Source organism: Chelon labrosus (assembly GCF_963514085.1).
Source record: "Chelon labrosus genome assembly, contig: SCAFFOLD_31, whole genome shotgun sequence".
NCBI lineage: Eukaryota > Metazoa > Chordata > Actinopteri > Mugiliformes > Mugilidae > Chelon > Chelon labrosus.
Window position 1 is genome coordinate 616,995 of NW_028181545.1, and position 25,031 is coordinate 642,025.

General features: G+C 42.4%; 1 protein-coding gene across 1 annotated transcript; it reads right to left on the minus strand.

Moving 5' to 3' along the window:
- Nucleotides 1–876: 876 nt before the first annotated feature.
- LOC311509906 (NLR family CARD domain-containing protein 3-like) lies at nt 877–24,523 on the minus strand (the record flags this gene model as incomplete). The annotated part of the gene is made up of 9 exons (XM_084575346.1): nt 877–1,907; nt 2,715–2,888; nt 8,326–8,499; nt 9,443–9,616; nt 19,813–19,986; nt 21,642–23,469; nt 23,639–23,867; nt 24,013–24,091; nt 24,486–24,523. 9 exons carry the CDS (start codon nt 24,521–24,523, stop codon nt 1,892–1,894), a joined length of 2,886 nt encoding a protein of 961 aa, XP_084431472.1. The 3' UTR covers nt 877–1,891.
- Nucleotides 24,524–25,031: the final 508 nt, after the last annotated feature.

Below are 25,031 nucleotides of genomic sequence, written 5' to 3' on the forward strand. Positions count from 1 at the left end.
ATCTACACCATTTCCATCCTCTTGTGTCAAGACAGCACCTGCACCATGAGCACTGGCATCCACTTCAAGCTTAAATGAACGGCTGATCAGGGGCAGCCAACGCTGGCGCACAACACAACAGAGCTTTGGCAGAATTAAATGATTCCACAGATGACAGGTCTACTAAAGTATTAAATTAGGGATGTGTGTATAGCAGCAGTTAGAATGTCTGACTCTTTCTAGGGAGCAGAGAGACCTGGTTATCTTCATATCCAGCTATGCTGCCCTGGAGAGCTCAGCCTTCCATACATTAACTAAACCACTGTGGCCCCATAGGTCCCTACTGGTTACCAGGAAATACATGATCACTAAGGTACTAATAGAAGCACACAGAACATTGATTTGTGACCAGGTGTTGAATTTAATATCAAAAGAAGAAAATGTATTTTGAATAGATTCTTAGTTCATTAGTGTATGGTACCAAACCATTGGAGCATGTTGGAGCCCATTTGGATCCAGTTGTCAGTGTCTTAACAGTACTCACAGTTCCTGGGATGCAGAGTGCTGTTAGATATAATTTGGTAAACCCTCCTTCAGCAGTGTCCCGTCACTGTGGTGTAGAAACACGTCCTCAGGCTCCGTCCACGTTCAGAAGCATCCAGTAGGTTCTCAGCAGCTTGGTGCAGGAAGTGTTTCCCAACAACAAGTCTCTCATACTGTTAGCATGAGGAGCTAACTAGCATCAGTCCTCAGTGTGGTCACGGTTTAGCATCAATTAAGATAAGATAAGATAAGACATGTTTATTGATCCCACGTATGGGAAATTAACTTGTCACAGTAGCACAGAATTTGTCAAAAATATATACAAAACAGTGACGAATTAAAAATTACCAGGGGAATAAAAAACACAAGTACTAGATTGGAAAAATATATACAACAAAATAACAACAAATATAAAGACATACTGCATATACACTGTGGTGGTGGTATAAAAAATTTACAAATAGTAGAATTCCAGACAGAAAAGGCTCCACTGAGCGTGTTCAACATAGAACATTACAGATGCTTAATGAACCTTCCCAAATACCAGTAGTCTTCTACGTACTTTGCAGATTCATGCTGCGGGCCAGATTATTCAATTCAGTTTTATTTATATAGCGTCAATAACAATACAAATTGTCTCAAGACGCTTTACAAAACCCGGCCTGAAACCTCCAGAGCAGCCTGAAGGAGACGGTGGCAGGAAAAACTCCCTTTAACAGGAAGAAACCTTGAACAGAACTCAGCTCATATGGAGGAACCCATCTGCCTAAGGCCAGCCGGGTAGAGACAGAGAAGAGATGTCCTCTGGAGGGACGGTTTTGAAGAAGACTCATTCCAGCTCCAGCATGGATCTGATGGAGTCTCTGGTCTGACTGTGAGCTTTACAGTCGACAGCTTCATGTTTTATCTTCAGCTGCTTTTAAATCATCTTTTAGTTTCTAAACTCACCTGTTCCTACAGTTCACCACCAGTTCTACAAACAGGAAACACTCACCAACCAATAACCAATGACAGATAAAGCAGCTGCTGCTCGCTCCAACACAATAAATATGTGGATGAAACAGGAGTAAAAACATCTGGAATCTACTGTTTCTACAGAGACAAGAGAAGACATGGAACAAACATCTACACAACAACAGGAAGGACTGTTGATGCTGGCAGGTTGACATGTGTCTGAATCATTCATGAGGGACTGGACTTGATTTGTTGGAGCTCTGTGAAGAGTTGAAGTGCAGCTCTGTTGATGGTCTTAAATGGAGACCATGTGGATGAAGCTCTCCTCTCCACCTCCCAGTAACATGGTCCAGTCAGAGTCTGGATCATCAGGACACAGCTCATCCTCTCACAACACACACCGTCCTGTTTACCATCATGAGTCCTTCCACCTGTAGAGAGGAGGAGAGAGAAGAGAGGAGGTAAAGGAGTGTTTCCAGAGTCTCCCTTCATCATCACATCCAGTAGAAAGAGCAGCAGGGACTTCAGTCCTGTTCAGAGCAGCAGTGGAGCAGCTGTGGAGCTCAGCCAGCTTCCTTTCAGCTTCATGTTAACGTGTTGGAGTGAACACACACAGACCTGCAGAGACTTTTAGCATCAAGTCTGTTTCCTCTGCAGATTTGACTAATAAACTGCTGAGAGTCCTGAACGCTTCATTACTGCACCAACACTTTAGTGATGGATTTACTGCTGCTCCATTTAAACAAAGATCAGCTGACTAATAAACATGGAGGCTGTCATTGAAGAGATCTGATCAAACTAATGACACATGTGATGACTCTGCTCATGGTTACTAAATGTAATGCTGGTTCTGTGATGTGCAGGCTTCAGTCAGACTGATCTCAGAGCTGTGATCAGTTGTTGATCAGATCTGATGAATGACCACCACTGTCTCTATACATCTTGGAAGGCTGTCAGCTGGAATCCAGCTTTATTTCCTGGACACATCAACACAACAACAACAGTCGTCTTCACATCAACTCAAACACATGATCACAACAAGCTTCTGGCTCATCTGATTGGCTGACTGTTGTCTCTCTCTCTGTCTTTCTGTCCAATCCTGAAGCCTGTCTCCATTCTCCTCTCACAGCTTCACTGAGAAGCTGCAGGTTTACAGGAAACACTGGATCTTTGATACTAACTGTGTTTAGGACAATACTGATGAAAGCAGCATGGACTGACTGGAACCCTCTACTCACCCCAGAGTCTCCAGTTTATAGTCTGGACTCTTCACAAGATCAAGAAGCTGCTTCACTCCTGAATCCTTCAGGTTGTTTCTACTCAGGTACAGATGTTTCAGATGGGAGGGGTTGGACTTCAGAGCTGAGACCAGAGAATCACAGCTGATCTCTGACAAACTGCATCTCATCAATCTGAATAAAGAATAAAAGATGAAATGATTGATGATCAATCAGATGTGTTGAGGTTTTAAATGTGTCCTCATCAATGTGTGTGTTGACCAGGAATGAAGCTCAACATTATACAGTTATTTAAATGAGTTTGTATTTGTCTTCATTTTGAGGAACAATAAAGTTTTACATAAAATACATTAAATTCAGTTGGTGATTAAACATATCAGATAGGGCTGGGCGATATATCACATTAATAAATATATGGATCTATGTTTTAATGTGATATGGTATTTAAACTATATCTGGTATATGGATATAGTTCAAATTAGCGCTGTGATCCTTGCTCCATCAAGCTGCTGACCCGGAGCTCTCTGCACTGCTCCCCCCGTCCCTCCTCTTTCATGCACAGAGGAGGAGCAACAACGTCTGCAGAGTTTGTGGAGGAGAAATTGGTTCGGAAAAGAAAAAGCAGTGGCTCAGTAATTTGGAGATGGTTCAGATTCAAAGTATCAGATGAGCAACAAAATGACGTTATATGCAGAGGTTGAGCTAGACTTTTTAGTTGTCTCTCATTTTGACTGACAGGGTCATAAAAATCCCGTCATAATCGATTTTTAAGCGCTAACAGCTCTCAGACGGTACCGTAGGGTTGAAGTGCTTCGGTCAAGGACCACATTTTGATTTCAGAGGTGGGGGGGACACAAGTATTTTTAATAAAACTCTAATCTTTCAGTTGACTGTGTTTTCTAGTAGTTCTTCTAGTTTTCTATTGCTACTTTTAACTTTAATGTTCCCTTTTTTGGTTTGACTGCTTGTAAAGCATGTAGCAAAACATTATCACCCAATTCTGTGTTTCACCTTGTTAGTCAACTTCACTCCAACTCAGTACCACCAATGTTACACTTATTTATGGAATCTATGGTAAACAGAGCTCATTTCCAAAGCAGCACCCAGTGGTGGGCAGGTCAAACTGGCATCACAGGTGGAGAGAAACTGAATCAAATGTCCATTATTCAGTGGAAGTAGTCAAGTATTACATTTGATTTGAAGTTAGTAACAGAGAGAAGTTTGATTTCTCAGCACTTTCAATCAAACTAATAGACTTTACAAGATTAATGAGAGCTTTGTAAATGATGAGGAGGATCTTGAAGTGGATCTGCTGCTTTATTGGAGCCAGTGAAGGTGTTGCAGGATGGCTGCAACACATTTCTTTGAGGAACTTCCACTTTGACTTGTAAAGAAGTCTCTTATGTCCACTTTTCTTTTTGTAGACATCCTGGCTGCGGCTAACTACCAAACACACATACACACATGGACACCGATTCAAAGGTTAATGTAAATGAAAGCTCTGATATTACAATCCTTCTAGCTGACGTGACCCAGGCAGAACAAAGGAACAATTTACAGTAGCAGATTAACAAGGACTCCTGACCGCAGACTAGCAGACCGGTGTGACAGCAAGGTGGAGTGACAGCGGGGACGGCCAATCACACAAGAGACGGCAGAGCCAATGGAGGAGCTTGTGGGCGGGGCTAAACTAAGGGAAACAGGCTTCAGCTTGAGCGGCCGTGCAAAAAACTGCAGTTCATCGAGTGACCGCTTGAGGCTGGCTCCAAAAGGGAGCAGATTGTCTTAGAAATTCGAGAAAAAAGGTTTCAATCTTACGGGGTGGCCACAGTTTTTGAGGTACACTGATATAAAATATATAAAAACGTAGGGATTTTTGTTGGCTTTCAGATGGTGTTGGTTTGATTTGTGTGGGACGTACGGTTTTTCCGTCACAGTTTAAAAAAACGGGCAATGATGGAAAATATTGGGCTAACGCGACCCCTGGTTATATGTAGATAGTGCCATGAACAAGATACAGCAAAGGGTGGAAGCACTTCAAATCTTTTTCACCACCTAAAACAGTGGCACAAACTGCAGTACGAAGAGTGTGTGAAACTGCACGCTGCAGAAGCCCCAGTCGTAAGCCATCCACAACCTGAAAAAGCTCCATATCAGGATATATATCGTATATCGATATTCAGCCTAAATATATCAGGATATGACTTTTGGTCCACATCACCCAGCAGTGTTGTGGGTAACGCATTACAAAGTATCGCATTAGAGTACTCTAATTACTTTTTTCGTGTAACTTGTAATGTAACGTGTTAGTTTCGTGCGTTAAGTAATCAGCATCTTCGTCATTTTTTTAAAAAAGTAATCCGTTACTTTAAGAATTTCTCCAGATAAGGAAAGAAAAATTCCGACTCCAGCTGCTTTCTGTCAGACAGTACTGTGCCACCTGTAGATGTGTCAGTGGAGGAGCAGCGCTGTGATGATGCGTCTGTGACCTGCTGACCTACGTTACCTGTGTGTGTGTGTGTGTGTGTGTGTGTGTGTGTGTGGACAGCTTTTGAATCGTGGAAGTACGCACATTATTTTCAATTCACCAGTGAAAAGGACAAGAACAACATGACGGTAAAACGCTCACTCTGCGTTGGTGAAAAGCTTCTGTCCATGGCAAAAAATTCCACTTCCAATTTAAAAAAATATCTTTTATCCAAGCACCACTCTATCACCCTGGTAGCAAAGCCTGCTGAGGAAGACCACGGTGGTGCACCAGCTGCAAAGCAACAGCGTCTGGGTTTTAGCTCAGCCTCAGCTAAAACTGTCTCTACCAGTGACGTCCACAAGCTTGTGGCCGGTTATGTGGTTGAGGAGATGCTTCCAGTTACAACTGTGGAGTCTCCATCTTTCCCTAAACTAATGAGTAAAATCCCAACGACACGTAACACAGAGGGAACAGTGCCTGACCGAAAAACTTTTGCAAGCTATCTGGACAAATCCTACCTAGATATGGAGAAAGAACTGAAAACAACCTTTGAAGATCTGGAATATGTTTCTAGCACGGCAGACTTGTGGACAGCTAATAATAAGAGCTTCATGGGAATGACGGCACACTGGATACATCCCTTCACTCTGAAGCTGGAGAAAGCTGCAGTCGCATGTAGGCGGGTGAGAGGACGGCACACGTATGACGTAACTGCCGGGGAGATTGAACAAATCCATGTGTCATATGGCCTTGGTGGGAAAGTGACAGCCACGGTCACTGACTATGGATCTAGTTTTGTTGAGGCTTTCCAGGTGTTTCACAAAACGGCCTCGGACTCAGAAACAGAGGAGGAGGAAGATGGGAATGAAAGTGTGACTTTGGAGGATCTAAACAATGTACTGTCCAGCTGTGATGGTGATGGCAATGACAGTATGATCAGTCTGAATCTCATCTCCACCACTGACAGAGAGAAATGGCTGTCTTCCAACAGTGACACTGGAGCAGTAACAGGAGAGCCATCGCTAAATGTTCAGCACTCTGGACCAAAGCCAGCAGATCAACATTAGCATCAGAAACTGTGGAAACATTCAGCAGGAGAAAGCTGCTGGTTGCCACGACGACCAGATGGACTCTTTTCATGAGGCTTTGTGCAGGGTCATAGACATCCCCATCACTGACCTGCAGAACTTATGCACCCAACTGGGCATCAGGTGCATTACGGACAGGGAGCAGCAGTTTATTAAAGAGTACTGCGTGATTCTCAAAGCGCTGGCCATGGCCCTGGATATTCTTCAAGGGGAGGAGAACTGCTTTTATGGAACTATCCTGCCGACACTGGAGGCCCTGATGGCTAAAACACTGGATCTAAAAGACAGTCTCTCCCGGATGACATCTGGCCTGCCTGATGTCATAGTTGAGGTAGTTGAGCTTTTTTCGTCTGTTTTTTGTTTTTGCTCATATCAAACAAACATTGATGAGATTTACACTGCAGGCTTTAAACTAATTTCAATACGCCTATATCTTGCAGGCCATAAAGAGACGCTTTGCATCCACGCTGGACAGCAAGGAGGCCCTGCTGGCTGCACTGACCATTCCTAAACTCAAACTGCGCTGGGTAAAGGACGAGGCTAAAAAAGACGCTGCCAAGGTGCTGCTTGCTGCCGAGTGCCGTGTGCTGGAGCATCCACTGCTGGAGGAACTGTCACCTGCACCTGTCAATTCAATTTTATTTATATAGCATCAGTAACAATAAAAAACAAAACCCGGCCTGAAACCTCCAGAGCAGCCTGAAGGAGACGGTGGCAGGAAAAACTCCCTTTAACAGGAAGAAACCTTGAACAGAACTCAGCTCATATGGAGGAACCATCTGCCTAAGGCCAGCCGGGTAGAGACAGAAGAAAGAGAGAAGAGAACAGCAAGATAAACATCCATCTGTCATAGATACACATATCTGACTAAAGCGTACATGTGGAATCTGATGATACAAACTGATGATGTTACATGACAGTTTGAAAATGGAAGAGGAATCACAGGCAGGTTGGAGAATTGTTCATTCAGCGGAGGAGACGACTTTTTTTCATTTACAGAGGACAGCCAGGTCTCAGAGTCAGTGGACACTCCAATTGCTGAGTGTTTTAAGTCAGGTGTTGAGATCGATATGTTCAACAAGTTCCCCAGGATCAAGACAGTATTTCTGGGCTTCAATACTCCACCACCCTCCAGTGCACCCGTGGAGAGGCTTTCCAGCCTCAGGAGTCTCGTTCTTACTCCTAAGAGAAGTCGACTGTCAGACAGACGTTTCTAAAATCTTCTTCTGCTACGTTTTAATCACTACTTTGAAGAGTAAATGGAAGTGGACGATGGTAAAGTGAATTTAGGCTTGTGACACTTGAATAGTATTTTCATAGTTCAGCTATTAGGCTATTTGTCATTTGCCTGTGTGCCAGTGAGCCATTTTATTGTTTGTGTTATTCGGCCTGTTATCATTTTTGTTTGACATAGAGGCAGCTGTAAAAATGTCTGTTAGATCGTTGACTGGTCGTTCATTTCTAAATGGATGTGAATCTGCTACCTGTTTACCTCAGATTGTGTTTACTTAAGCTCAATTAAATGCACTTTCATAACTGCATTCAGGTTAAAACTAATTCAGGAGTTTCCTAATCTTGTTAGGTGCTCATATATAGGCTACCTGGGCTGGGTAGGTGCATATGAGTAGCAAACAAAATGAAACTCCTGAGATTTGATCATATGTTCTAACTGATCAAAACATAATTCATGAATAAAACGCTATGTGGCATATTGCTGACTGTCTTTCCTGGTATTGTTATCCTGCAGAGTTCATTTGGTTGGATGACTGACGTTATTCATTGTCAGGACTTCTCTGTGCATTTAAAGGAGGCTGTGTGTCTGTGTCGCTGAGTTGCAGCATGTGTGAGGCGCTGCAAACGGCTTTTAATGTTTGGTAACGCACGAGTACTCTAACGCGTTACTTTTATTCATAGGTAACGCTGTAAAGTAACGGATTACTTTTAATTGATGGTAACGTAGTAACCTAACTAACTACTTTATAAAGTAACTATACCCAACACTGTCACCCAGCCCTAATATCAGATCTACAACAGTAACAGATGGTGAACTCACTCCAGTTTCTCCAGTCTACAGTCTGGACTCTCCAGAAAACCACACAGCTGCTTCACTCCTGAATCCTTCAGGTTGTTTCTACTCAGGTTCAGATGTTTCAGATGGGAGGGGTTGGACTTCAGAGCTGAGACCAGAGAGTCACAGCTGATCTCTGACAAACTGCAGCTCCACAATCTGAATAAAGAATAAAAGATGAAATGATTGATGATCAATCGGATGTGTTGAGGTTTTAAATGTGTCCTCATCAATGTGTGTGTTCACCAGGAATGATTATCAGCAATGGAATCAGCAGCGCATTAGATACCGCCATCTATCCAAAACATTATCACAGAGTTTATAACAAAGTATTAGTTTGTATTATTTACATTTATATTTGATTTATAAACTCACTTCAGACCAACTAGTCGGGGGTCCCGGTACTGTCTGCGGTTGAGCACTAACCGCTTTTAGCCTGTACCAAAGACTTATTGGACCAAAGATGTTTAAATGTTTAAAATAATCTTAAATTAAAAATATATATTAATATCTACGTGGTCCTCTGTTGAGTTCAGTGTTGGAACTAAACGAGAAGTGAGTTATATCAGTAAAGATTCATTTTCCCTAAAGGAAAGATATAGCACACTTGGCCCAAAGCCCAGATTTCCCATTTTCCCGGTGACACTTAAAGGCACCATGCATTTGTGGATCTGTGGATCTGAGCAGCGTGAAAATAGTCTCAAAACTCCGTGTGCGTGCGCAGCCTGATCTGTCCGTATCTGCTGATCCGTATGCGTAGGCTTAGACACTCATAAGACAGGAAGTCTTTTGAAAACGAAAAGGATGAGCTTTGTGAAGTTGAACCATCTGATTTGTGAATTTGCAAAACAATCACACACGTTCAGATAGCTAGGTACACATTAGTGAATGTCATGTTTCACGTGTGGATCATGGAACATGCATTTGTGACCATTTGGAGACTAATTTCACTCCATAAATGAAGCTCAACATTATACAGTTATTTAAATGAGTTTGTATTTGTCTTCACTTTGAGGAACAATAAAGTTTTATTTAAAATAAATTACATTCAGTTGGTGATTAAACATATCAGATCTACAACAGTAACAGACAGTGAACTCACTCCAGAGTCTCCAGTCTACAGTCTGGACTCTCCAGAAAACCACACAGCTGCTTCACTCCTGAATCCTTCAGGTTGTTTCTACTCAGGTCCAGATGTTTCAGATGGGAGGGGTTGGACTTCAGAGCTGAGACCAGAGAATCACAGCTGATCTCTGACAAACTGCAGTCAATCAATCTGAATAAAGAATAAAAGATGAAATGATTGATGATCAGTCAGATGTGTTGAGGTCTGAAATGTGTCCTGATCAATGAGCTGTTCTCTAAAATGAGTAGAGTGACTTTGTCCTTGTGTTATTGTGGATCTTCATCATGTCAGCCTTCTACAGACATCATCCAAACGTCAGCACAACATTCAGACAACTATTCATGTCAACACAGATCAATAAGATGCTGCTGACCTCATTACAGGATCAATATCTCCTCCTCACACATGTTGGACTACAAACTGTTGATTAGTTCTTTGATTCCAGGACCTTCTTCTTCCTGGATTTGGTGTCTCAGGAGGTTTGTGTCATTCAAATGTTAAAGGACAAGTTGACATGTTCAAGTGTGTCTTCCAACAACAGTCACATGTCATATGGACATTACAGAGTTCTTCAGATTCCTGCTGTCCACACTGACTGTGAAGTGGTCTCTTCCTAACACAACTCCACTGTTCAGCTGACACTAATATGAAGCTTCAGCAGTCTGACTGACACTAATCAAAGTTCCTCTTTGAGTTCCTGTCCCTCCACTGCAGCTCAGCAGGAAACACTGTGGAAACACAAAGATACTGACTGGATGTGCTGAAGAACAAGATGAGTTGAAGATCAACTTTACAATCATTCATCCACACAACAACACTGTGGATGTTGTCCTCCATCTTGTCTCATTGGAGTCAGACTAGAAGGGGACGTCTCCACAGACAGTATGGACAGAAAGAATGATTAGTGACACCAAGAACTCTGTTAATGATAGGGGTGGAACGGTCCACACAAGTCACGGTTCGGTCCAACAGGAACAAAGAAACAAAAACTCACACATGTAGAAAACTAGCTTTATTCATTGATTTTGAACAGACACCAATAGAGTGAAAAAACTAAAAACCACCTCCTGTTCTAAAAGTAAAAACTAGAATAAAACATCCAACTAATGCATTAGGAGGGTTCTCATACCATTCATTCATTTTGTTCATACAGAGGAAAAGAAAAAGCACAATTTCTTGTAGGATAAACTGAGGTAGTCAGGTAGCAACTGGCAACTTTGGTAACTTGATTATTAGAAACTAACTCAACTAACTTGTTGCACACACGTTTTTTTTCCTCGCACCAGTGACAGACATATCGGGGTGATGCCGTCTTATGTGCGTTAGCATGTTTGATGTGTTTCCAGCGACGTACCGCACCTCCGCCAAACATCGTCGGCAGACAGTCTTTGTCCGGTCCACCACTCGCGTGCCATCACCGTTATGTTGCACCGGGAAACCAAAGTGTTCCCACACTGGTGATTTAAATGAAGTTGATCCAGTCCGAGTCTGTGATGAAAGGGCGAGGCTGAAGGTAATGGCCCAATATGGAAGCAGACAGGTGAAAGAAAGATGGAGTCTCCACAGGCAACCCGCCTGAGACGACGTCCGACCGACAACTTGTCCCGGTACCGGCAGTGTTCCAGATAAATCCTCACGGTCCCGTGTAGAAACAGCAAGGCTCAGCCACAGAGTTAGCTGCTTTAGCTACGCAGCGGCTAATGCTCCATTCACTTAGCTAGCGAATGCTAATGACGCTCAGAAGCTAGCGAAACGTGCACAACTCCAAAGAAACTTGGAGCAGAAATGTCTCTAGTTGTCCCCAATCAGGCGTAGCTCAGCTGTCCAGGTCCAGAATGTGGAGCAGACAGTCCTCTAGATACTGAAACTACCACTTTATCTCATTACATTACATTACTGCCAGGTGACTCGTCGGCGCTCGTTCCGATCGTCTCTCGTTCTCGTTCATTCTCTAGTTCATTTTTACACTCACTCTCTCTTCCGGTCTGACCCCACCAATCACACACCTGTGACCAATCAGGGACCAGTATTACCCTCTTTCTCCATTGGTACTTCCTCTCTCACCATGAGCTCTTTCAAAATAAAATGAAAGATTTAATAATGCACTTCTGTGTCTTTAAAAAAACATTTCAAACTTATTTATTACATTTTTAACCCATTCATCAAACTATTTTAACCTTCATGAAATGTTATTTTAACACTTTTAATAACAGTTTGAACTAAAACATATGTAACCCAGGTCCCATGTAGTTAAATATAAAGCTAGAGTGGTTAATACTATGAGACTGGGCCTGGGCTCCTTGTAGAAAGATACAACTATTTTATATGTCACTTTTATAACGTATGTAACTCTAATAATATAGGTTACTTTAATAAATGACCACAACTCTACTTTAAATGCAATAATCCTCCTCCTCAGGTATTTATTTACTAAATGAAATAAAATGTAAAGGTTTTGATTGTCCAGTAAAAATAAAATGCAATATGTAAATAAAGAGGTTTTCAAAATAAAATTCTCAGGTTCTCTTGGTTTCACACCTTTCCTTTAACTTCAAGACCAAACTATTTGTAAGATACTCTTCAAACTAACTCTGATCTCTTTAGGATCTTCAAGTCACCTTTAAAACAGTGTGCTTTAATTCACAACTCTAAACTCAATATTAACCTGTGGCCCACACACATTCATTTATAAAACACACTCTATTAATGAGATTTGAACCGTTGCAGGCCTGTTGATGAAGCTTGTGTGCGGTGGGGCCTGAAAACTAGAACTCTAACCCTAACCCTTTACACTAGAACAGTTAGATATAGAACAAGATACAAGCAGACGCATCATATTCACCTCTTCAGGTCACACAGAAGTTTATATCAGGACCAACGAGTAGTCAACCTCCACCACTAAACTTAAATGCTCCCCACACCACCAAGCCTCCGTCTTAGCTCTCTGGTCCATAGCGTCTGTCTCTCTTGTTGCATGCTCACTACACATCACACTAACCTGCACCATTAGTCCCTCACTTACACAATTCATTGACTCTGATGGGCTCGTGACTTTGATAACCAATGACAACACAGGAATGAAATGATTGACGTATGACAGCTAACAGGTTAGGTTACACACGTAAACCACCACCACATTGCAGTCTAATTCACAGACTGTTCATTTAGGTCTCATCAAGTAAGGCCAAAATGGCTTCCATGCTTTCTCCTAAAAAGTTGGTGCACTCCATCTGCTAAGGTGAATCTGTTCCATCCTAGAAACAAAAAACATTTCATGGAGCCACCTCTTAAAGCAAGGCGCTGATGGAGACTTCCAATGAAGTAAAATCAGTTCTTTGGCTGCTACCGTGCCCGTTTTGAGAACCTGCTCACAGTGGGAAGGGAGGGTTGATATCCTTCCAGAAGAACCAAAGATAGCCAGGTTACAGTCCGGTTGAATATTTATTTTATATTGCCTAGAGAACCAGTTAAATATGTCGCTCCAAAGGTTGTCCAGTGCTGGGCAGTACCAGAACAAATGTGAGAGTGAACCTTCAGCTCTGTTACATCTATGACACATGGAAGACACTGATCCACATATTCTATTAAGTTTAGTTTTGGAATAATGCAGTCTATGTATGACTTTAAAGCAACACTAAAGAGTTTTTAGTACCTTAAAATAATGTTTCAAAAATAGTTTCAGTGATTTATCACCTCAAAACCGGGTGAAAGCCAATTCTGTATTCGCTTTGCGGCCCTCTATTGGCTGTAACCGTACTATGTAACTTTGCTTCGTCGGGTAGCGTTTTTGTAGTTCTAAAAAGACTACAAATTTGTCCTGCTTTACGGCAACGTGGCTACAAAAGCCGGTAGGTTGAGGCTCAAATCAGTGAGAGAGTGAATCAGATCAGTGAGAGAACACTCAGCAGGTGTGTGGACGATACCAGCTTCATGACAGAGCCTGCAAAGAAAAGGAGGAGTGTACTGTCCGATGAGGCGAAGAAAAGAAAACGAGAGCATGATAAAGAAAGAGCTAAAACGAGAGTGAATATCGGACCGGCTCATACTCGTTGGCGAGAGCTGAAGGAGCTGAAGGAGGCAACAAAATGCAAGACGGATGGTGACTTGGCTTTGCTGCTGCTGGACTTGTAATACCGGTAATCTTTTTTTCAAACAGTGTGCATCGGTGTTCAATACATTGTCAATTATTTTTTCGGCTCATCTTAGCTAAGGCGTTAGCTATTGTGCTAATATATATATAACTATCGCTATGGCTCATGTTAGCTAAGGTGTTCACTATTGTATGTAACTATCGCTAAGCTAAATATCGCTGTAACTATCACTGCAAGCTAAGACAATAACTGCCAAAATAACCCCAAATGTTTGATCGTTCCCAAAGTTGTTGATTCTTAGTTCACGACGGTCTCTGAAACTTTTTTCAACAACATTCACAAGATTTTCACAGACAATGCAAATGGCTATTACATGCTAAACTGTTAGGCAATACGTTTCTTTATTTTTCATCCTTATGTAAACCTATCTGGCTATTGCTAATCTGCCGTTTCAAATTTACAGTTAAACACAGAAATAAAAATAGCAAGCAATGTCATTATTTTGTTTTACTTCATTCTAATGTTGCAATACATCATACTTTCGTAAAATCATGCAACATACTCTACCTTGTCACTGGACATCCTTCAAATCGTTGATTGTTTCCAAAGCCGGTTCTGCATAAACAAATAACGTGCCTGCGACAGTAGGATGCAGTAGGCTCACTTATTTACGACAGAAGTAATGGACAATTACACTTCCAACCAGTAGGGGGACCGAAGAGGAAAACTTCTTTAGTGCTGCTTTAAACTGAATGAACTGATATCTGGAGTTCATAGAACACTTCTGTACATTGGATTAGTTGTTTAAAAAATGTAATGGTAAATAAACAGGGAGGTTTTGAAAGAGATACAAGAACCTTGGAAGTGCAACCATTTTAATGGCATTAATGCAGCCAATCATTGAGAGAGGGAGCAACTTCCAGTTTCTAATACTGGCTTTAAGTTCATCCACCATGTCCAAAGAATTCAATTCCAGTAAAAGTTTGGGGTTTCTGGAGATCTTAAGGCCAAGATAATTAATATGAGTAGTAGCTCATTTAAATGGCAAAGATTTCAAGAAAGTAGGACACATGTTAGTCAATGGCATGAACTCACACTTGTCCCAGTTAACTGTGTCCCAGACAATCTACTAAATGATTTTCTATAATCCAGGAGGTTGGGAACTGAGACCATTGGGTCTGATAAACAAATCAATAAATCATCAGCATACAGATTAACAAGGCTTTCAGCATCACCAAACTTTACACCATGAATACCTGGGTGACCTCTTATACCTATAGCAAGTGGTTCCAAGGTGATATCAGAAAGAAGAGGAGAAAGAGGGACGCCCTGCCTCACACCCCGCTGTAACTCAAAGGGCTGAGATGTGTCTGAATTAGTGAGAATAGAAGATACTGGTTTAAGGTCAATTATTTTCACCCATTCAATCAAAATTTCTCCAAATCCAAATTACTTCAGAGTCTTCAGCATGTACGGCCATTCGATCTGTGACGACCCTTCCCCTCTTACCTATCTGTTTACCTCTGCTTTTTGTTGCAGGTACGGGGAATGGTTAAGGGGTAGAGTGGGAGGGTCGTGATTATACCTGCCCATGTGGGCTGGCCTTCCAGAGGGCATAAAAGACAGCCTTCTGCATAGCCTCACTCTCTCTCTCAGCAGGCTCCAGACCCACCATTTGTTTCTTCTTTTGTTTGGTTTGTCGCACTATACAACACACATCTCACCATATTGTCCACACATTCACACACTGCTGACATGACTGACTCCTTTCTTACCTACATACCACATTCATTTGTAAATAAGTTGATTCGGTTATGTTAAAATAAAACTACTTTTCGTGCTTTATCTGTGTGTCGCCTCCCTCCTTGTTGCCACCTTAGAGCCAGGTGGTAACAGATCTGATCAAATGTCTTCTGGGCGTCAAGAGATAAAACAGCAGCCTGTGTACTTTATCCTACCACTGAGTAGTGTTGTTTTTGGCGGCCTGTTTTAATTTTAGTTTTAGTCTAGTCTTTGTGTCAAGCTGTCATTTTAGTTTTTATTAGTTTTAGTCATGTTCATACTCTTTTTAGTCTAGTCAAGTTTCAGTCAACTAAAAGTCTGAGCATTTTTTTAGTCAGTCTTATTTTAGTCAGAATTATCCATGACTATTTTCGTCTAGTTTTAGTCAACGAAAACTGATGACATTTAGTCTACATTTAGTCAAGTGCAAAGGCTAGTCACATACGTTTGGCTCACCCGTTTTCAGCTCCAGGCTAACGTTAAAATGAGACACATTCACCACAGCCTCATGAGTTGGCATGAGCTTTCTAAAATAGAAAGTAACGTTACGTTAATGTCTTGACTTACCTCAATTTCTTTATGTAATGCCTTGAGATGTCTCTTCAAGTTTGTTGTGTTCTTCCCTGCGATTTTGTGGCCGCACTTCTCCCCATCTTTCACCACAAGACATTCGGTTTTATTTTCCACTTCTATGTATTTAAAGTTTTTCCAAATGTCTTCTCTTCTTCTTCTACCAAAAAACCCCGGCTGGCCGGCCATCGTTCCCTTTCTCTGTCTCCCGCAGCATCCCCAGGGCCTCGGTGTATCCACGCCGCTGCTGCATCACATCGGGCGTGTAGTCCGGGAAAATAAGCACCTTGTTGCCTTTGCAGATTCACCTTAGCAGATGGTGTGCCTAGTTGTCGTTCCCTCCGGAGGCCAAGTATGAGCTCCTTCTCCCGATAGAAGTGGACCCTGGTGATGATGGCTTAGCGAGGCTCAGCTCCAGCTGTGGGCGGCGGCCGCAGGGTCCGGTGCGCCCGGTCGATAACCACCGGTGACCCAACGATGTCTTCTCTGAAAAGCTTCGTAATTAATGCCTCAATGAATTCTGTTGGTTTACCCCCTCTTCATGCTCAGGAATGCTGATAATCTTAATATTGTTGTGACGGGACCGGCCTTCAAGGTCATCCATTTTGAACTTGAGCGCGTTGTTCTCGTCCTTCAGGCCAGAGACCGTCTTCTCCAAGCAGGTTATGTGGTTCTCATGATCCAGAACTCACTCTTCCACCGTTTCAACCTTCTCCAGTAGTTCTCTTTGAGAGCTCTGCACCACCTCTAGTGTTTGCTCTAATTTATCAAACCTGCCGTTGATATGTTCAAGGATCTTGACAGAAACTTTCTCCCAGATTAAAGACAAATGTTCAGTGTCGCTGTCGCCTGAATCATGACCTAGCCGGCTACCGCTAGCACTGTTAGCATCAACGTTAGCAGAAGCTGAGGAAGGTCCAGGCCACTCGACGTTTTTGGGCGACTTCTTCGGCATGTCGTTGCATAAACATAACTGGTTAAGCCCCCAGTGTTCACAGTTTCTCCAGAGGCTGATGAAATTATGTATAAGACTGTCAAAATAATAATTTTACCACTGGCACGGAAGAGCCCCCTGAAAGCACATCTACTCCATGAGCTTCTCACCAGCGCCCCCGGTTTTTAAACCGAGAGCTAGCTAGCGTTAGCTATAAACTATCAAAACGGTGTGTTCCCATAGCATTGCTAACGTTGTAAACTGGAGGGTCAGTATTAGTGTCTTTATTGATGCTTGAACGATACACAAGCCTCCAGTCACTAGGTGGCAGCAGAGCTCAAACTGATCAACAGCTGTGTTGCCAGATCTCGTGAGACAAATAAGCAACCAGGCCTGTGAAAACAAGCCCACGGTTCACAGTTTATTTATGTTTTCTCTCCCTGAGCTTCAGGAACTTTATATTTCTCCCAGTCTTTGATATATTTCTTCCCGTATTTCAACCACTTTGTCCCGGGCATTTGTTCCTCAAAACCTCTCCTAAAGCCCACCATCATCCACGCGTATTTTCAATTAAACGTCCTAACTAGAAACAAACAGATTGTCCTGCTCTGCATCTGATTGGCTCGTACCAGTGGCGGCTGCTGGTCTTTCAAATAGGGGAAGCCCAGTTTTGTAAAATTGGCCAATTATTACATCATTAAATTTAACAGGGTTACTAATTAATTCTCCTTATATTGTATAGGCCTATGTATATAGTTATTATTAGTTAATTACGGAAGCCCTTAACAGCCATGCATTCATACATTTTATTTCCTCCGTTTTCCCGAGATAACGGGATAATTTTCTCGAGATCTCGTGATAATGAAGCTTTGTTTTCCCGAGATAACGATATAATTAATTCGAGATCTCGAGAAAACAAAACAATATTGTAGTAGGCTATATTAAATCATTGCAGGAAACATCATTCAGTGCAGCAATGTCAGAGGAGCAGGAGCATATTGATAACCGCGTCACATATCTTTTCAATCAAGGCCTGACACAGGCTGAAATAGCATTATGCCTTGCTATTACAGACAATAGACACCTATCACACTGTCATCATCTCCAGATCAAGAATTAATTATATCATTATCTCGGGAAAACAAATGAAGTTATCTCGTTTGTACTGCCCTCGCAGTGCGTATGCTTGTGCACAGCTAGACAGTCAGCTAACGAATGAAAGTCCTTCAATAAACAACAAGGCTGGACTTTTCTCGTCCTTTAATGAAGTCCTCTTTGTTATTTTTTCTCCCGTAAAACTGAAAATTATTACAGATAGAAACACAACTGTTAAACACTGAACAAGCAAAGCAATGTATAAGTACATTTCAATTAGCATCTCTAATCAAGACAAAATGAATGAGTTAGCATCTGCTGAAAGCTAGCAAAGTACGTTTTTCGCCAACATAAGAAATTAAGTCTCCATCAAACATTCCTCACAAAAATACACAAGCATTTAACAACTGCCTACATATACAGTAACACTTACAGATAATTATTTTCCAAGGCAAAAGCGTCGACAACACTTCAACAATAATGATTAGCGTCTGCTTTGCTCTTCTGAGCTAACTCGACTCAGCGGCGCATGCAGCAGGTAAACACAACACGGCACAACATAGCTGGAAATGAAATGAAAGAGCGCTCACACCAACGCGGTTTCTCTAAACCAAAGAAAGGAGCTCTCACTCTGACGCGGTTTCTCTAAACCAAGAAATATAGACTTTTTACACTTTTAACCTGCTCAATTATTAACTTATTTAACTTAACATTTTAACATTTTAAGGCAGCACATCGTTATCTCGGGAAAACGGAGGAAATAAAATGTATGAATGCATGGCCGTTTAGGGCTTCCGTACATAATGAAAATATCTGCTTGACAATTTATTATGGATCTGGGAACAAGCCTAAATAAGCAACTACACTTTAGAAACAAGACCCAAAAAAACACGACCTGTGACTACCAATATTTGTAAGAGACTTTACAGGAAAACAAGCCCAAAGTCACTTATAATAAGCTGACTTGGCAACGCTGTCAACAGGCTGCCTGTTCAACCCAGTAGAAGAAGAACACAGGAACACAGGTGTAGAGCTGATGGAGGGTATCAGAGGGTATTTATCTTTAGAACTGTGTTCATGTGCATAGATCACCTTTTTACTAAATATGAAGCGACTGGTCTAATTCTAGGCTCAGTTTGTCAGTCCCCTGTGAATTTCCATGGATTGATAACAGGCACCTTCAGCATCAGCATCAGGTCAACAGGTATCACCAACAGGCAGCTCATTTTATGAGCACATCATTGACTTTCCTTCTCTAGTCCGATGCTCTAGTCATATCCCATCATGTCACGTCTTTTACGTCTTGTCATCCATGGAGGTTAAAAAAGTAACGAGCCTGTTTTTACAATGTAAGCAGTAGAAAGTACAGATATTTGTGTACAAATGTAGTAAAAGTAAAAAGTCATCAGAAAAAGAAATACTCAAGTAAAGTACAGACACCTGAAAAATCTACTTAAGTACAGTAACAAAGTATTTGTACTTCGTTACTTCCCACCTCTGGTGATCACGTTATCACTTCCTGTTCAACCACAGGAACAAGCTGTTACAGCTGATGAATAAATGAATGAACACTTCTACTTTACCAGTTATGGGCTCATTGTATTGATGTAGACACAACAGCAAAATAAAAAAGGCTCTCTCTCCAGAGGGGCAGCTCAGCTACTAAGGGCAAACGGGCTGTTTCCTGAGCAACAATAGCCCGTACCTGTGCACGTCTGATGACTGAGGAGATACCTGCTGATGTTCAGGAACATGATGCTCCTTCATTTAAACTCTTTGAGCTCCTTTTCTATCTGACAGTCCTGACAAGAGAACTCATCTAAACTGGATCTCCATTCTTCAGAAGCCTGAGAAGAAAATAAATGAAAACTCACATCAGAGTCTCCAGTTTACAGTTTGGACTCTCCAGTCCAGCAGACAGATGCTTCACTCCTGAATCCTCCAGGTTGTTTCCACTCAGGTTCAGATATTTCAGATGGGAGGGGTTGGACTTCAGAGCTGAGGCCACGACTTCACAGTGACTCTCTGAGAGTCCACAGCCACCAAGTCTGTCATGAGACAAATAAATAAAATCTGTTATAATGGAAGAAGACATTTCTATGAACATGATGGGTTTGATGAGTGGACAGTTGGACACATCCTGTTGGACATTTTGTCTCCACATCAGTGGTTCAGCTCATCTTCTCTGACTGTGTTTGACAGGAAACAATCATTCTCATCATCTCTCTCAGACCTTTGTTTAGTTGAATGTGCAGATGAACAGAATAAAACAGAAACCTGTCCTGCTTAACTTAAAACTGTATAAATTAATATAAAACAATAGAAAGCAGAACATTCCTCTTGTAATAGTACAATAAGAAAAGTGCAAACAGAAAGTGTGAGGAAAAGTTGTAGCTTTGTTGTCTTCTGGTATCTTCTTCAGAAGCAACAGTACCTCGACCAATGAGATGAGAGGGATTCCTGCTGTCAGTTCATTGGTCACAGAGCAGGAGACGGCCTGGGAATAAGTTTACCGTAAATGTTCATATAAAGCGTCCTGTTATTCATTCATTCCATTGACATTTTAAACTATTTTGGATTCTCACGGTAATACGGGACAAAGTGCGTCCTGTTTCAGCTCCATACGGAACGCGTACTTTTGTTTCTAAATACGGGACGATTCCGTTTTTCAAGGGACAGTTGGCAACCCTAATCTGATCCCATCATGAGGACATCTGGATGAGACAAACATCTGGACTGTCTTCACTGTTTAATGGACTCTGGATCTTTTGACTGAGTTCAGCTCAGTGAACTGTTCCAGTTGGAAAGATGATCTCTGCTGTCGACCTGCTGCCGTCAGCTTCAGTCCACAAGTGGAACATTTAGTCTTTAGTCCAACACAAATGAAACCCATCACTTGACAACCTCAGACCTGGACATCATTCAGTATGAACATGGTGAAATATTTCCATGTGGAGGACACAGGACTGGCTCAACTTTAGTTGTTCAGCACAAACACAATGAACAAACAAAGTTGAATTCTTTTCAACATCAAGTCATCACAAAGATGTTCTCAGGGTTTTATCTGTCAAACTAAACTCTGACCTTTGTGTGTTTCAGATCTCTTTAACAAGTCAGACTTCTACCGTTCTGCTCTTATATATTCAGACCTCTGAGCATTTCCTACTTCAACTCTTCTCTACAGCAACAAGACAGGAAACAAATAGAAAGAAAGACATAAAAACAAGACCATGTGACTCGACTTCTCTCCTTAAAATGAAACGTTGAACTCAGTCAATAAAATGCTCCATTGATGGGTCAGTCTCTGTGTGGGATGATCAGTAGTTTACGGTGGCTCATGTTGATCTTAACAAGCTTTAGATAGATGTTGATGTGGAGCCACTTCACTGACTTCAGGATTATTCTGTACTCTAGAAACAGCCTTCAATATCCTCTCATCATTGTAACGTGAGGCCTCAGAGGCTGCTTCAGCTAAACTAACTTACTGATGGAGAGAATAATAAGACAGAGAAATAGAAAGAAAAGAGTCAATAACTAGAAGAACAGCTTTAAACAGCTGGAGAACATCTGGGACTAAATACAACTGACTGTGATGTTTACAGTGAACAAGTGGAACACTGTTTGAAGAAGAATGAGAACGTCTGAAGAACTAAACTACTAATCTCCACTGATTGATTCTGTTAATGATCACATCAGGACTCACTCAGCCTTTCTGCAGTTCCTCACAGCTGGGATCAGTCTCCGTCGTCCCTCCTTTGATGTGTTGTACTGATACAGGTTCAACTGATCCAGAACCTCCTCTGACATCTGCAGCATGTAGGCCAGAGCTGAGCAGTGGATCTCAGAGAGTTCCTTCTCTGATCTGTTCTCTGACTTCAGGAACTCTTGGATCTCCTGATGAACTGAGAGGTCGTTCATCTCCATCAGACAGTGGAAGATGTTGATGCTTCTGTCAGGAGAGATTTTATCAGTGTTCATCTTCTTCAGGTTGTTGATGGTTCTCTGGATGCTTTCTGGACTGTTCTTTCTATGACCTAGTAGACTCCCTAAGAGTCTCTGGATGGACAGTGTCTGACCCAGCAGACCTCCTAAGAGTCTCTGGTTGGACTCCAGAGAGAGGCCATGAAGGAAGCGAACTAACAGGTCCAGGTGACCATTTTTACTCTCCAGGGATTTAATCATGACTCTGTTCAGAAATTCATCCAGAGGTGAGTTATTGTAGTTTCCTCCCAGGAAGTCCTCCAGCACCTCTGTCTTCCTGTTGGTGTAACAGTGGATCATGTAGACTGCAGCCAGAAACTCCTGAACGCTCAGATGGACGAAGCAGAACACCTTGTCCTGGTACAGTCCTCTCTCCTCTTTAAAGATCTGTGTCAACACTCCTGAGTACACTGAGGCTGCTCTGATATTGATGCCACACTCTGTCAGGTCTGATTCATAGAAGATCAGGTTTCCTTTCAGCAGCTGATCAAAAGCCAGTTTTCCCAGAGACTCAATCATCTTCCTGCTCTCTGGACTCCAGTGTGGATCTGTCTCAGCTCCTCCATCATACTTGACCTTCTTCACTTTGGTCTGAACCACCAGGAAGTGGATGTACATCTCAGTCAGGGTCTTGGGCAGCTCTCCTCCCTCTCTGGTTTCCAACACATCCTCCAGAACTGTAGCAGTGATCCAGCAGAAGACTGGGATGTGACACATGATGTGGAGGCTTCGTGATGTCTTGATGTGGGAGAGGATCCTGCTGGCCTGCTCCTCATCTCTGAATCTCTTCCTGAAGTACTCCTCCTTCTGGGGGTCAGTGAACCCTCTGACCTCTGTCACCATGTCAACACACTCAGGAGGGATCTGATTGGCTGCTGCAGGTCGTGTGGTTATCCAGAGGCGAGCAGAGGGAAGCAGTTTCCCCCTGATGAGGTTTGTCAGCAGCACATCTACTGAGGTGGACTCTGTAACATCAGTCAGGATCTCAGTGTTGTGGAAGTCCAGAGGAAGTCGACACTCATCCAGACCGTCAAAGATGAACACAACCTGGAACTCTTCAAAGCTGCAGATTCCTGCTTCTTTGGTTTCAGTAAAGAGGTGATGAACAAGTTCCACCAAGCTGAACTTTCTCTCTTTCAACACATTCAGCTCTCTGAAAGTCAATGGAAATATGAAGAGGATGTCCTGGTTGGCTTTGTCTTCAGCCCAGTCCAGAGTGAACTTCTGTGTTAAGACTGTTTTCCCAATGCCAGCCACTCCCTTTGTCATCACTCTTCTGATTGGTCCATGTCTTCCAGGTGAGGCTTTAAAGAGGTCTTCTTGTCTGATGCTTGTTTCTGGTCTGTGTGGTTTCCTGGATGCTGTTTCAATCTGTCTGACCTCATGTTCATCATTGACCTCTGCAGTCCCTCCCTCTGTGATGTAGAGCTCTGTGTAGATCTCATTCAGAAGGGTTGAGTTTCCTGCTTTAGCAATCCCCTCAAACACACACTGGAACTTCTCCTTCAGAGTAGATTTAACTTTACGTCCACAAACTGCAGCTTCAAGTCCTGAATGAGGAAACAAGAAATAAGATGAATGAATAAACTCTCCAGTAAATATTCCAACATGTCATTGCTCTAAAGAATGAGTGTGTGAATATATCTTGGTTCATCTCTGGAGACATTAGTAAATGTCCCATTTCTCCAGCAGCTTCAATGTTTAGAGAAATCCTCTTACTGCTCTGCAGACAGTCAGCCAGCTCCTCCTGCTTCATTCTCCTCAGGAAGTTCATTGTGATCTTCACAAATAAATCTCTGCTGCTCCTCCTCTGCTCTTCATCCTCACCCTCCAACACCTTCTCATCCTCCCTCTGACTCTCTGAGCATTCTGGGTAATCTGGACTCAGAACCTTCTGGATCTTCTTCAGCTGGTTCTTCACAAAAGTGATGATGTTGTCCTCCAGCATCTGGAACAGAATACCATATGAATGACACAAGCAGACTGAAATCATGGAGACAAACATCAGATCCATGTTGGACACACTGACAATCCACTGGTCTACAAAGTGCAGCATGGAGATGATGGAAAGTAGTTGTTGTACATGTACAGACCAGAAAGATGGAGTCCAGCTGTGTCTGATGCTGCTGGGCAGACTGACCACTGAGAACCTCTGAGCTCTGCTGGTGGACTCTGTGGACCAATCATCAACAATTAGCTCTCATCATGTCTGTCCACACAGAGACAAACACAAGGTAAATGTCCCTGGAGTGACATGTGGATGTGAAGAGTGAATCAGATGAGTCTCTGTAGTGGTAAAGGTTTACTAGTCCTGCTGATCCCACTGACCATCAACAGCTCAGTCTGCAGCTGTTTCATAAAGCTTTGCCTCCCTGATGAATCAGCTGGAGAAGGAACCCAGAGCCAGAGACTGAAGACTGTAAAACGTCCACCAGTCCACAGTGAGTGACTGACAGGCCATTATCAGCCACACAGAAAACAAAGCAGACAGAAACATTAAGAAACCTCAGACTCTCTGACTGATCATGTTAGAGATGATAATCCTAGCGAGGCACATGTTCTTCACCTCAGAGCCATCAGCTGTTTCTTTGTCTCCTCAAACATATTTCACTATTTTAACTTTGGACACTTAGAAACAAAGTGTCTACACAAAATAGCCTGGATGTCCTTCCCCCCAACTCATCCTGAGTTTATCTTCTCTACGACTCAAACAAGGTCTTCAGGTCAGGACTCAGCTGTCCACCTACACCTGAAGGACAAGGGACAACAATGTCCACATGTTCTGAACATCTGAGGAGTATCTGGACATTAATGGATCATCAGAGAACCACCAGGTTCATCAGAACAGGTTCCTCCAGGTCCAGGTCTAGGTCCAGGTGAGTATCAGGTCATTAACAGACTCTAGTCATGTGACCTTCAGGTGATAAAAACCTAAACTCCCCACCAGTCATTTAGAGCTGAACACTTGGAGGAAACGTCTTCTAGTCCAGACGTCTTTGTCTCAGTTTAGTTTCTGGACATAACAATGTTCACTCTTCCAGGAATAAACCAAAGGTCACGAGTGTCCATGAAGACTAGAACGTAGATGAAGCAGGAGTTTTTATTCTCCAGC